The 13,053-nt window shown below is 40.1% G+C and overlaps 1 protein-coding gene across 1 annotated transcript in view; it reads right to left on the bottom strand.

Annotated features, from left to right (window-relative positions):
- UBR4 (ubiquitin protein ligase E3 component n-recognin 4) overlaps positions 1-13,053 on the bottom strand; it is a 144,832-nt gene that overhangs the window by 19,284 nt on the left and 112,495 nt on the right. The window contains exons 92-99 of the mRNA XM_051988364.1: positions 11,239-11,326; positions 9,663-9,790; positions 7,237-7,344; positions 6,176-6,295; positions 5,186-5,376; positions 4,691-4,864; positions 4,015-4,114; positions 1,111-1,329 (exon numbers count right to left, since the gene is read on the bottom strand). Coding sequence (XP_051844324.1) covers positions 1,111-1,329; positions 4,015-4,114; positions 4,691-4,864; positions 5,186-5,376; positions 6,176-6,295; positions 7,237-7,344; positions 9,663-9,790; positions 11,239-11,326 — 1,128 coding nt within the window. The remainder of the gene's footprint in view (positions 1-1,110; positions 1,330-4,014; positions 4,115-4,690; positions 4,865-5,185; positions 5,377-6,175; positions 6,296-7,236; positions 7,345-9,662; positions 9,791-11,238; positions 11,327-13,053) is intronic.

Genomic DNA, 13,053 nt, shown 5'->3' with positions numbered 1-13,053 from the left:
AGAGGAACGGAGATGACCTCTGGCTGCTCCTGCCTCATGGAGGTATTACCCACAATCTCCAACGGGTAAAATGGACATGGTGCAAAAAGCCCCTAAGTGTAAAGACTTTCTCTGCCATTAATAATCTGTGTGACCCAAGGCAAGGGACCTCCCATTTCTTCAGGCCTCAGTTTCCTCCTCTGTTACAAGAAGAAAACATGTACTACCTCCAACGCTGGTTTGTTGGAGATCAAATGAGCTAATGTTTGTGAAGGGCTTTGTCAACCTTAAAGAGTTAGACAGAGATAAGAGCAGGGAACAGAAATTGAGAACACGCAGTGAGAAAACCTTCCCCCACCCTTTCTCCTCCTTGCCTAAACCCAGAGAAAGGAGGAAGGATCTACCCTGCTCTTAGGTCCACCCCGCCCTGCACCTGTGAAGAACTCAGGCCCCAGCCAATAAGCGGACACAGCCTGCCTGCTCCATTAGCAGCATGATGAATATAGAAAGAAGGGACCCAAGGGAAAAAACTTGGATCTGGGTTTCAGAGACCTGGACTATTTTGAAGTAAACCCTAGAAAATCCCACAGCAATGTTCCAAGAGGCTGTGAAGTATAGGGCAAAGAACACTTATCAGCTCTGGGACTTTGGACAATTTCTCAGTTTCCTCATCTCCAAAAGAGAGGAAGCAACATACCACCCACTTTCCAGGGTTACTATGAGGAAAAAGCTTGTCCAAGGCCTGGGGAGGGCATAGATAGCAAGGCAGCAGCCCCCAAACACTGACTTTAGACCCCAAGTTCGACTACAGAATTTCTGACCTTCGGATTCCTCATCTACTTTTCTCAGAGCTATCACATAAGCATGACGATAATGGGAACAGACGCTTAAATTTGTTTAAGGTTTTAAAAACATACTCTATTCTCTTTCTGGTACCCTTGAGGTAAAGACATGATGATCATCTAGTTTTTCAGAAGCAGACACCAAGGCTGCCCGGCTCATGGCCATACAACAAGTAAGTGGGCAAGGCAGGCCCTGAGGCGAGAGCTCCTAGCACAAGTGTATGCTACATACACAGAATGGGGTTGTGCTGAGGGGGAAGAAGGACTGGGGAAGGCGTGGCAGCATTACCGTCATGCCCAGGGTACCCAAGGCCTTCTGCCTCATGGCCATGGCCATACGTTTCTTCTCTGCCCGCGTCTCCTTTCGAGCTGCATCAATCTTCTTGTTCACCTCAGGGTGTTCTCGAAGTGCCTCCAACAAGTTCTCTGCCAGGGTGCCAATCCCCTCATCGCTTGACACCTGCTCCAGTTTGTGCAGGTTTGTGATGGAGTCTGTACCAATGAGCACCTGCCACAAGGTCAGAGTGAGACATCCTTCTGATTACAAAAAGGAGACACTTTTCACACAAACTCCCAAAGTTAATACACCCAGTCCTGTGACTGAATTCTAGGTTAAAAACAAGAGAACTGAATTCCTATCCTGGTGCTGCACCCTGCTACCTTTGGAACCTTGGAAAGCTCCCTTTCCTTCATGGGCCCCAGCAGCTTCCACTGGAAAATGAGGAAACTAGACTAGATCATCTCTTAGGTCTCACCATGGCCCTAAACTCTATGGTCAGTAGCACATCCTTTGGCTCTCTCTCTCTAAGACACAGAAAAATATGAAAGAGAGGAGTATCCACAAAAGATTGGCAAGCCAGAAAACAGGACTGCTGGGGGAAAATGAAAGGCATTTGGGATAATATATGTTTAAGAAGAAAAAGCTGCTTTCACTTTGTGAAAAAAATTTCCTAATCACTAATAATTACAGAAATACAAATGAAAACAACTCTGAGGTTCTACTACACACCCATCAGATTAGTGAAACTGACAAAAAAGGAAAATGACAGACATCACAGAACATGTGGGAAAATTGGCAGATGATTGCACTCTTGGTAGAAATGTGACTTGGTAGAACCACTTTGGAATATAATTTGGAATGAGACTCCAAAAGTTACTATACTATACATAGGCTTATATCCCAAAGAGAACAAAGAAAGAGGTAAAGGACTATGTATACCAAAAAAAAAAAAAAAAAAAGTTTAACAGTTCTTTATGTAGTGGCAAAAAACTGGAAACTAAATGGGTACCTATCAACTGAGGAATGGCTGGATAAACCATGATATATGGATACATGGATGGAATGGAATAGAACGGAATATTAATGCATCATAAGAAATAACAAACTGAGGAGAGAGAGAGAAAGCAAAGCCAGGAGTACAATTCATATAATAACAACATTATGAGGACAATGATTCTGAAAGAATGAGAAACTTTGAGCAAAATAGCAACCAACCATGACCCCAAAGAAATGATGCTGAAGAATGCCACCTCTATCTCTTGACAAAAAGAAAATGGACTAAATGTGCATGTTTTTGAACATAATCAATGTGGGAATTTGTTTTGTATGATTATATATATTTGTGATAAGGGTTTTTTTTTCCTTCCTCCCTCCTCCCCACATTTCTCAATTTATGTGAGCAGCAGGGAAGATGGGAAAAAATGTTTTTGAAAAGAGGAGAAAGCTGAATGACTGGACTAAAAAGTGAATATATAAAACAGCATTTCCCATTGGGAATAGAGTGCTTTTTGGTTTGAAATATTTTGATAGAACTCCATAGTGAGTATCTTAGGAGACTAGAAAGATGTAACACTTTCAGGACAAAAGAATATGTGTGGGGAGGAAACAGGAAGAAATTCTGAAACAAAGACTATATTATGTCTACATTCATAACAAAATCTCACATTTGGAATTTTTAATACTTTAGTCGGAAAATTACTATTAGCAATGGCATTTTATCATAAAAGTCCTATTCAAAGCATTAATTAATTCATCAAAAAGCATTTATTAAGAGTTCATCATGCTCCAGGCATTATATTAGGTGCTGAGATCAGGTTGGTAAATATGGCTGGAAAGGCTTAAATAAATTAACAGTCTGAAGTAGCTTGTACTTCAGACTAGGAATCAGGAGTCTTTACTTCTAACCTCAGCTGAGCCACTATGTTTTCCTTGAGTAAGATACTTAAGTTGAGCTATCTTGATTTTCTCATTTACAAAAAAGGTATTTTAAATAGCATCAAAATGAATAAGGATAAATGAATTGATCTTTGTGAAAATGCTTGGAACTCTTTGGAGGTGAAATGCTTGATAAATCAAAATTAATAATATAATTCTCTTCATTGAAGGGGAACAAAAGGAAATAGGGTTAAACTACAGCAACAGTGATCTGGGTTACACATAATGAAGAATTCTGTCAATGTAAGCAATTCACTAAGCTGCTTATCAGAATGGGTTACCAAGATAGGGTGTGGAACTATTTTCACCAAAGAACCCTGTTCTACAGATCCAGACCTGGACTGGTTTAGTTATAGACCTATCTGGAGGCAGAGGGATGGACCAATTAGTTCTAAAATCAGCCGTCTGCCTGAGGTTAGTCATAATGTGTGCTGAACGATGGACAGCTGGACAATTGTAGCAGCAAAAGGATCAATGTGCCAGGCAGCAGAAAAGGAAAGGGCTCACTGTGAACAAAGCCTTCAGGCTGACCAAGAGAACAAAAATGGCCAGGCTCAAGAACACTGCCACCAGTTGGTCTCATGTTCACCACCTCCCCTCCTGTGTAGAAAGAAGTGATGGTAACTCATTGGGTCGTGTGAATGTCACCTGGAGAGACCAATTAATATATCAACTTATCTCATTTTTAAGATTATCAAGGTCTCCAGGGACAGGATTGCCTAAAAACTCAAATTTTAACTTTATCAATAGTATCTTGGGGTTCCTTGGAAACAGAGGGAAGCTCTGGCTGACCTCTCAGTTCCTTTCTGACTAGAGAATTTTGTATTTCTTCTCATCATAATTACATACAAATCACAACAAATTATAAAGCAAAAGGCTCACTCCACATCCCTCAGATACCCAGCTGCAGAACTGAGAAGATAACTCCTGGGCTCCTTCCCTTTCTGATATAAGGAGCAGAGAACACTGGCTCCTCACCTGGGTGGAAGGGTGCTGAATGGCTAACCCACGAAGAAGCCTTAAGATGAAGGGGAGGGCTGGGCGAGATAAAAACTTCTTCCAAATATCAGCATCCAAACTGTAAGACAAAAGGAGGTTCTCAGAACAGCAGTTCAGGAAAAAACACCCACTAATGAATCCCCCAGATTTAGCAGGAATGTGCCCTGGGCTCTGAAGTGGGTTCTGCCCATCAATGCCCAGTTGAACTTGGCTGCCAGAGAATGCCTGCCCTGAAAAGCCATATGATCACTGTCCTGTCCGGCTAAGGAGGCCATGTCTACACAGGAACTCCCAGGAGGTAACATAGGTAAAGTGCTCTGCAAACCCTAAAGCACAATATCAGTGTCTCAGATCATCACTTCTGCTATTATTCCTTCCTCTCCCCAAAGAACTCTGGCAGTTTTAAGTCAACTGGGATCACTTCCAGAGGCCAGAGCTCGGCAGATCTTTTCTTTAAGATGAATATAGCATTTTCTGCAGAGGTGGGGGACTATGGGGTGGCTGTGTGAACTGCTTTTTTATTTCTTATTCTGTTATAAGGAATGACTTACTGGAAAAGGGACAGGGATGGCATGTCAGAAAGGAAAGTGACATATGAACAAAAGACATCAACAGATGGAGGAAAGGAAGCTATGGCCCAAAAAGTGACCCTTACTTCTTGGCACTAGGGATGTGTTTCTTCATATAATCCAGTGCATTCTGTGTGATTCCCTTCTGGAGGATCAGATCTTTCAGCTGGTGTCCATTGCTGTTGTTTTTAATGCCAGCAGCTATTTTGCAAAAACAGTCTAGGAAGACTTTATCATCCCCAGTGTGATCCTCATCATACCTAAGAGAGAAGATGAAAGTAGCAGGAATTAAATATTTGCTAAGGGTCTGAAACCTCAGAATCACCCAGAGCTAGAGCACAAAGAGTTCACCTAGCCCAACAGTGTCATTGTACTGAAAAGGAAAGTAGAGCTAGGCAAGAGAAGAAGCTCATAGAGGGTCCCCTGAGGGTCAGCTGCTGAGCCAGGTCTTCTAAATTAAGGTGGAAGAACCCAGCAGGTAAGCCCCCAGCTACACAGTGGGTGCATCGCCCTCCCTGGACAGCTGCTTCAATGATTCTGGGCAGAATCTTCTTCTGTTACACAAACTCAGAATGGCATACTTGTCAAAATTGCAGTATGGTTTGAATCGGTCCACTAGGATCTGCATTTTCTCCATCTCTCCAAAGGACAAATATGGGATAATTCGCAACAAGCCCTGAAGGACACTGGGATTGGAGCGCACAAAAGTGCTATTGATCTGATCCAGCAACATCACCAGCTGATCCTTGTCACCTGTCAGAAGAAGGTTGCCCTGAAACAATAACCAAGAGGGGGTAGAAAAAAGATGCCCTGTCAATGAGGAGGAAAGATATTTAAACCCACTTTTTCCAGGCAACCAGACTTCACCTAGTCCCACTAGAGCTTGACTGGGCCCCAGAAGTAGTAACCTTAACATCCCATTTCAGTAAAAATATCCTAGAGGAAGCCCATGGATTAAAGGACTCAAACTCTCAGAGCTGGAAGGGATTTTAGAAGTCTCCAAGTTTCATCTACATTGGGGTAGAAATTTTCCTAGCCTTTAAAGACTTCTTGTGACAAGTTGCTCAGAACTCAAGCATGGTCCACACCTGGATAAAAGAACAGCGGGATCAACCTTTGCAGCACTTTGAAATTTTCCATTATTTTCAAAGGTCTGGATATACCACTCTAACCTGAGCCAAGGGAATCCCTGAGGATTAACTATGGGACAAACCACAAATCTTCAGTGAGATAGAGAAGCCTAGTGGCTCCTGAGCAAAGTGATAATATTAGCACTTTGGGTTTCTCTAAAACCAAGGGATTCAGAGCTGACCTGTTCAACTCTTTACAGTAAGGCAATGGTATTAAGCTCAAATAGAGCCCTGTGGGCAACATAATTGACTTTGAAAATCACACACTATCATTATCAATGTTGTATTTCTATTTATTTTGTTAAACATTTTTCAATTACACTTTCTTCTGGTTCTGACAGTACTTCCTGTAAGGTTGTCCTTCGGAGTCACTACCAAGTAAAACATCACAAGTGTTCAAATAACACTTGTGAGCTAACTGGGCCCTCCCCCAGCCCTCACCTTGTCCTCACTCAGGGGCTCGGCATTCGACTCATCCAGAATGATCTCCATGATACTGAGCACCTGCTCCGCCACAGCCGCCCCTCCACTGTCCTTGCTTTCCTGCTCAGCCACCAGGGCCTGGGGAAGGAAGATTCCAGTGTTTGGAGGATAAAACCAAAGGCCCTTTACCCCACCATGCTAACAAAACCAACTTCTCCTTGCTGCTCCTCAGTAAACCCATTCACAGAATCTCAGAGTTGGAAGGGATCACAAAGGTCATCTAATACAAATGGTACCAAAATGAAAATTCCCTTCATAACACCCTTGACAAATGGCTAGTCTCTGCCTAAAGCCTTCTAATGAGAAGGACTCCACTACCTCCCTGAGGCAGCCCATTCCATGTTTGGACAGCTCTAATTGTTAGGACAGCTCTAATCTTATATTGAGCCTAAATATGCCTCTCTGCAACTTTCAATCTAGTTCTGCCCTTTGGGGCCAAGTGGAACAAATCTAATCCCTCATCCATACAACACTCCTTCAAATATTTGAAAACAGCTACCATTTCTCTTCCCTGCTAAATGTTCTCTTCCTCAGATCCCCTTCGCAGAGCTCTAATGCACAGGATGGAATGAGAAGGAGGAAAAAATAAAGTAGGACTGGGGAAAGTGATTGTACTCCCAGACCTTTTCTTAAAATATTATGAAAGAAAACAAAACCACATCTTGGTGATTATGTTTCTAAAAGTTAAAGCTGAATTTAGGCTACACAGCTGGCTATCCTCTCATCTTGTCTTTGTGAGATTTCAGGAAGAGGAAGCATAATGTGGCACTTGGTACCACGGGGAGGATTCTTCAATCTGAAGAGATAAAACAAAAGAGCTGGAAGAGAGATTGCATTCATTCTAGAAGGTTGTTTCAGAGATGAGTGAATGACCTGAGTCACAAAGTTAACCTAACAAATCAATTTAGACTGCTTCTCGCCAATATCCCCAGAGAGCTGAAGAACTCTTCAAGGAAGTCCAACATCTCTCTCCCCTGCCCAAGGCTTTAAGTGTGTAATTTCCAGTCCAGTCTCTTTACCAAGTTAAGAGTCCCCAGCATGACATTCAACGTGTTCATCTCAAGTTTGACCAACTGTTGCCGATTCACTTTCACCTTCACACAGTAACTGAACAGTTTGAGCAGTACCTGCCAAGAAAAACCAGGTAAAATCTATAACACCTGAAAATGAAGAGGGGCTAGGAAATCATATGAGTAGTTAAGCTGCATGAGGCTGAACTAGTCTTAGAAAAAAGTAGCGGCATGTCATGCTCTAAATAACTGTAAAATCCATCAAATACATGTAGACAAACAATAAAGGGAGTTAATTCAATGCTCATGGATGGGTTTTGCCAATATAATAAAAACACAATTCTAACAAAACTAAGATAGATTTAGTGATGTCCTAATCACACTACTAAGGAGATATTTTACAAAGCTAGGAGAAATAATAAAATTCATTTGGAGGAACAAAAGATCTACAATAATAAAGAAATAAAAAAAAAGTAGAAACAAAAAGGGAAAATTTCAAGCTGTATCATAAAGTAGCAATCACCAGCTTTATTTTTTCTTAAAAAAAAATAAACAGGTCAATGCTAAATATTAGACAAAGAAAAACAAAAATAACAGAATTCAATAATCCTGTTCAATAAATTAAAAAACAAAATTAGCTAGGAAAAAAATGTCCTATTTGATAATGATGAAAAAACTAGAATGATGAAAACACTAGAAATTAGATTTAGACCAACATCTTATATCAGATACCATAATAAATCAAAATACTTAATCTTTATATTAAAGATCATAACATTAAAAAGTTATTTAAATATACTAATTTAATGTTACAACATATAATAGCATAATTACAATAGTTCATAACTAATATATTATAAATTAAGTTGACATATTAAGACACATTAAAAATTTTTATAATTATTTTCTAGAAATAAAAGTTTATTGCCTCATTCCTTTCAAAGTGGGAGATGCTTCAAAAAAAGAACTGGTGGATCAGCTAGATGGCATAGTGGATAGAGTGTTGGCCCTAAAATCAAAAGTGCCTAAGTTCAAATACAATCTCAGATACTTAAAACAGCCTAACTGTGTGACCCTGGGCAAGTCACTTAACCCTAGCTGCCTCAAAAAAACAAAAACAAAAACAAAAAAAAAAAAAAACAAACAAAAAACACCCTGGTGTTTATAAATGTATAGATAAGAGACTGACAAGACAGGACAGTCCATAGCAAAGACAAGTCAGTCTTGATGTCCTGCTTACAATTGGGCTGAATTAAAAAAAAAAAAAGTTTTATTATTGCCTTTCAAAAAAGATATGGCATTTATTACAATCCTAAATTGCATAATGTGAATGTAGTCATCAAGTTTATTGGAATGATAGAGGTTTGGGGAAAAGAAGAGATTGTAGATTTATAAAAATTATTTTAAAAATAATATTAAAGATGCTTTAATTTTAATTTCTAAAAAATCAGAAGGAAAAAAGTACTTATCTTTTATAGCTTTGGCTATGAATTCTTAACCAAATAAAAAGGAGAGGGTATCACACCTCCAAAGCTGAATCAAAGTGGCCATATATAATTCTTTCCCTCTGTACCAAGGTATTCTCTACAAGGAAGGGGGGGAGGGAAGGGAAAGAATTGGTATAGGGCTAAGGAGTAGGGAGGAACATGGAAGAGGAGCTGGGAAATCAAGCCAGGTTATAGCTCTGCTCAATGGTTGGCTTCTCCATGGGTCAGGGCCATCCCTTCTATTCTAGCAGCAGCTAACTGAAAAGGAACCTAACCATTAATAAACAGACCCCTCAAGTGTGGCTGCTTTGAAAAATGCCTCTATCAATTTCAACAGGGGCATATGGAAATGATGATAAAACTCATAATCTGTGATTCCTAAATTACAGAGGGAGAAGTAAAGGGATCCAGAGTCCTTGGCAATTATCATGTGACCTAAAGCAAACTTCTGTATTTTGCCCAATTTTGTTATATGTTACTTGTTCTCCTATCTCTGAAAGGTTCAAATGATGGAGAAAATGTTTGTGAGGGCTTGTACATGTTCAAAATCCAATAAAATTATTGGAATTATTGGATAAATGCTTTAACTATAATCCTAGAGGAGAAAAGCAAAAAGGTTCTATTACAACAGTAAAAACCAGTTTAGGAACAATTAGCTGGAAAAAAGCCAAATCAAGCAAACAACAACAAAAACAAGTAAATAGCTATTCCACAGCAATGACCATGAGAGGGGCATTGGGTTGGTTCCTTAGTAATCATTCATAATTTCCCTTATGCTCAAAGATATGGGTAAAACAAGGCAGAAGTTGTTTGGGGAAACTGCGACTCCAAAGTCTTCACACTGAGTTCTCCTTAGCAGAGAGGGACTAGTGACATTATGCTGCCCTCTGGAGCTAAGCTCAATTACTGTCATGTGCCACTCATGTCCACTCTCCTTTATCCACTCACCGTCAGAAGATGTCGGCCTTGTTTGAAATCCTTGATCCCAGCCAGTCTATTGAGCATGCAATCCAAGCCCCCACACTGAGCCATCACCCCTGCCATCTTATATACCTCTTCTTCATCTTCTTCTTCATCTAAAGAGAAGGGACCCAAGAAGTGATGAGGATGAACAGGAAAGGAGACAGAGTTAAACTAGGCTTATAGGTACTTCCATTATCCACCTAATAAGCAGAGAATTACTCAAAGGGGGTCAAGAAAGAATATTCTATTCCTCTGTTATGTTTCAGACACCCTCCATAGGACACCCTCTCCATAGGAGAAATTAAGATCAGAGCTAATCAAAGTGAAGCTGTGTGACTCTGACCTATGCTTGTCCTCTGCTCAAAAACTTTTGTGTCCCCCTCCGCAAATAAAAAAAAAAACTCACCTGGCACAGGATATGCTACCTGATTCTCAAAGATTCTATTCCCAACTCCTCTCCTTCATGCTCCTGACCAAAGTGGACAACTAGCTGTTTCCTAATTTCATTCCATCCTCTCCTCCCACTATGCACTATATAGTCTGCCCTGATGCATTCTCTCCTTGTTACTGCGATCTGAAATTCTGCTCCTCATTCCAGGGTTATTCCAAGATCTTTTTCCTCAAAACCTTCCCTAATTCTCTAGTTGAAAGTGAGCCCTCTCTAACCCTCCTCGAATTTCCTGGCAGCTTAATGGAACAGAGGATAGGGCCCTAGGCCAGAAGTCAAGAAGACTCAAGTTCAAATCCTGCCTCAGGCAGACACTAGCTGTATAATTCTGGGCAAGTCACTTAACATGTTTCCTTATCTGTACCTTAAAAGATTGTGAGAATGAAATGAGATGATTATAAAGTATAAAGCATAGCTTAGGCACTTACTATGTGTTTCCTTCCTTCCTTGCATATTTTACCTGGCTCTCCTTTATCTGCTTTGATCACATTCTACAATGAATCATACTAATTTCTGTAGGGTGCATTCCTCTCCCCTCTCCTCAAACTGAAAGCTCCTTAAGGACAAGGACATTTTTTCATCTCTATATTACCATTGTCTAGTACAGAGCCTTGTACATAGTAAACTTTACTAAACTTTTACACCCTGAATTAATGAGAAAACAGGCATCATTGCTCCAGGCACTGTTCTAAATATTGGGGATACAAAGAAAGATGACAGACAGTCCCTGCCCTCAAGGAGCCACAGCCTATTGGGGAAGACCAACAAACAAATGGATACAAACAAGAGAATCAGTAGAAGGAAGACAAAGCATTAAGGACAAATAAGAAAGGCTTCCTCTCTCCATGAGCAAGCAAAAGTGAATGAGAGCTCAGTCCATGGCTGTGCCTATAAAAGCTCTTCAGTGGACTGTTTTCACCTCCTCACTAATGATTCTGGGATAGACTGGGACTGGCTAAAATCACAATGCAAGTTTCTCCTGAGTTATAAAGTGACCTCTCCAAATTCTTGGAAAAATTCACAAAGGCAGAAGGGATGGACTGTCCACAACTGGAGACTTTGTTCTCTGGCTGCAAATCCCAGGTCACTTAACATTTCCTGAGACCACGATACCTGTGGTGGAGTCCAGGGACTCAATGAATTCCTCAGTGGCATCACCCAACAAGCCCCGCATGCGATAGATGATCCTCATGGGTTCTCCCTAGGTAGAAAAAGTGGAAAAACTTTACTCACTTCCGTGACAAAATTCACTTAGACACTGCCCTCATTCTCAATGGTGAGTCCTGTTAGGTCTTAAGATGTCTATTCTAGGGGCTGGAGAGAAGATCACTGACTTGAGGAAAGCCTTCAATTTTCTTTTCTTTTCTTTTTTTTTTTTAATAACTTTTTATTGACAGAACCCATGCCAGGGTAATTTTTTTATATCATTATCCCTTGCATTCACTTCTGTTCCGATTTTTCCCCTCCCTCCCTCCAGCCCCTCCCCCAGATGGCAAGCAGTCCTTTACATGTTGAATGGGTTACAGTATATACTAGATACAATATATGTGTGCAGAACTGAACAGTTCTCTTGTTGCACAGGGAGAATTGAATTCAGAAGGTAGAAATAACCCAGGAAGAAAAACAAAAATGCAAGCAGTTTATATTCATTTCCCAGTGTTCTTTCTTTGGGTGTAGCTGCTTCTGTCTATCCTTGATCACCTGAAACTGAACCTAGCTCTCTTTATCGAGGAGATCCACATCCATCAGAATACATCCTCAAACAGTATCATTATTGAGGTATATTATGATCTCCTGGTTCTGCTCATTTCACTTAGCATCAGTTCATGTAAGTCTCGCCAGGCCTCTCTATATTCATCCTGCTGGTCATTTCTTACAGAACAATAATATTCCATAACATTCATATACCACAATTTACCCAACCATTCTCCAATTGATGGACATCCATTCATTTTCCAGCTTCTAGCCACTACAAACAGGGCTGCCACAAACATTTTAGCACATACATGTCCCTTTCCCTTCTTTAGTATCTCCTTGGGGTATAAGCCCAATAGAGACACTGCTGGATCAAAGGGTATGCACAGTTTGATTACTTTTTGAGCATAGTTCCAAACTGCTCTCCAGAATGGCTGGATGTGTTCACAATTCCACCAACAATGATCAATGTTCCTGTTTTCCCACATCCCCTCCAACATTCCACATTATCTTTTCCTGTCATTCTAGCCAATCTGACAGGTGTGTAGTGGTATCTCAGAGTTGTCTTAATTTGCATTTCTCTGATTAATAATGATTTGGAGCATATTTTCATATGTCTATAAATAGTTTCAATTTCTTCGTCTGAGAATTGTCTGTTCATATCCTTTGACCATTTATCAATTGGAGAATGGTTTGATTTCTTATAGATTAGAGTCAATTCTCTATATATTTTGGAAATGAGGTCTTTATCAGAACCTTTGATTGTAAAAATGTTTTCCCAGTTTATTGTTTCCCTTCTAATCTTGTCTGCATTTGTTTTGTTTGTACAAAAACTTTTCAATTTGATATAATCAAAATTTTCTATTTTGTGGTCAATAGTGTTCTCTAGTTCTTCTTTGGTCATAAATTCCTCCCTCTTCCACAGGTCTGCAAGGTAAACTATCCTATGCTCTTCCAATTTATTTATAATCTCATTCTTTATGCCTAGGTCATGAACCTTGGTGTACGGTGTTAAGTGTGGGTCAATGCCTAGTTTCTGCCATACTGATTTCCAATTTTCCCAGCAATTTTTGTCAAATAATGCATTCTTATCCCAGAAACTGGTGTCTTTGGATTTGTCAAACACTATATTATTAAAGTTATTGGCTGTTTGGTCCTTTGAACCTAACCTATTCCATTGATCAACTAGTCTATTTCTTAGCCAATACCAGATGGTTTTAGTAACTGCTGCTT

This window comes from Antechinus flavipes, chromosome 3 (genome assembly GCF_016432865.1).
Source record: "Antechinus flavipes isolate AdamAnt ecotype Samford, QLD, Australia chromosome 3, AdamAnt_v2, whole genome shotgun sequence".
Classification (NCBI taxonomy): Eukaryota; Metazoa; Chordata; class Mammalia; order Dasyuromorphia; family Dasyuridae; genus Antechinus; species Antechinus flavipes.
This window is presented reverse-complemented; position numbering and strand designations above follow the sequence as displayed.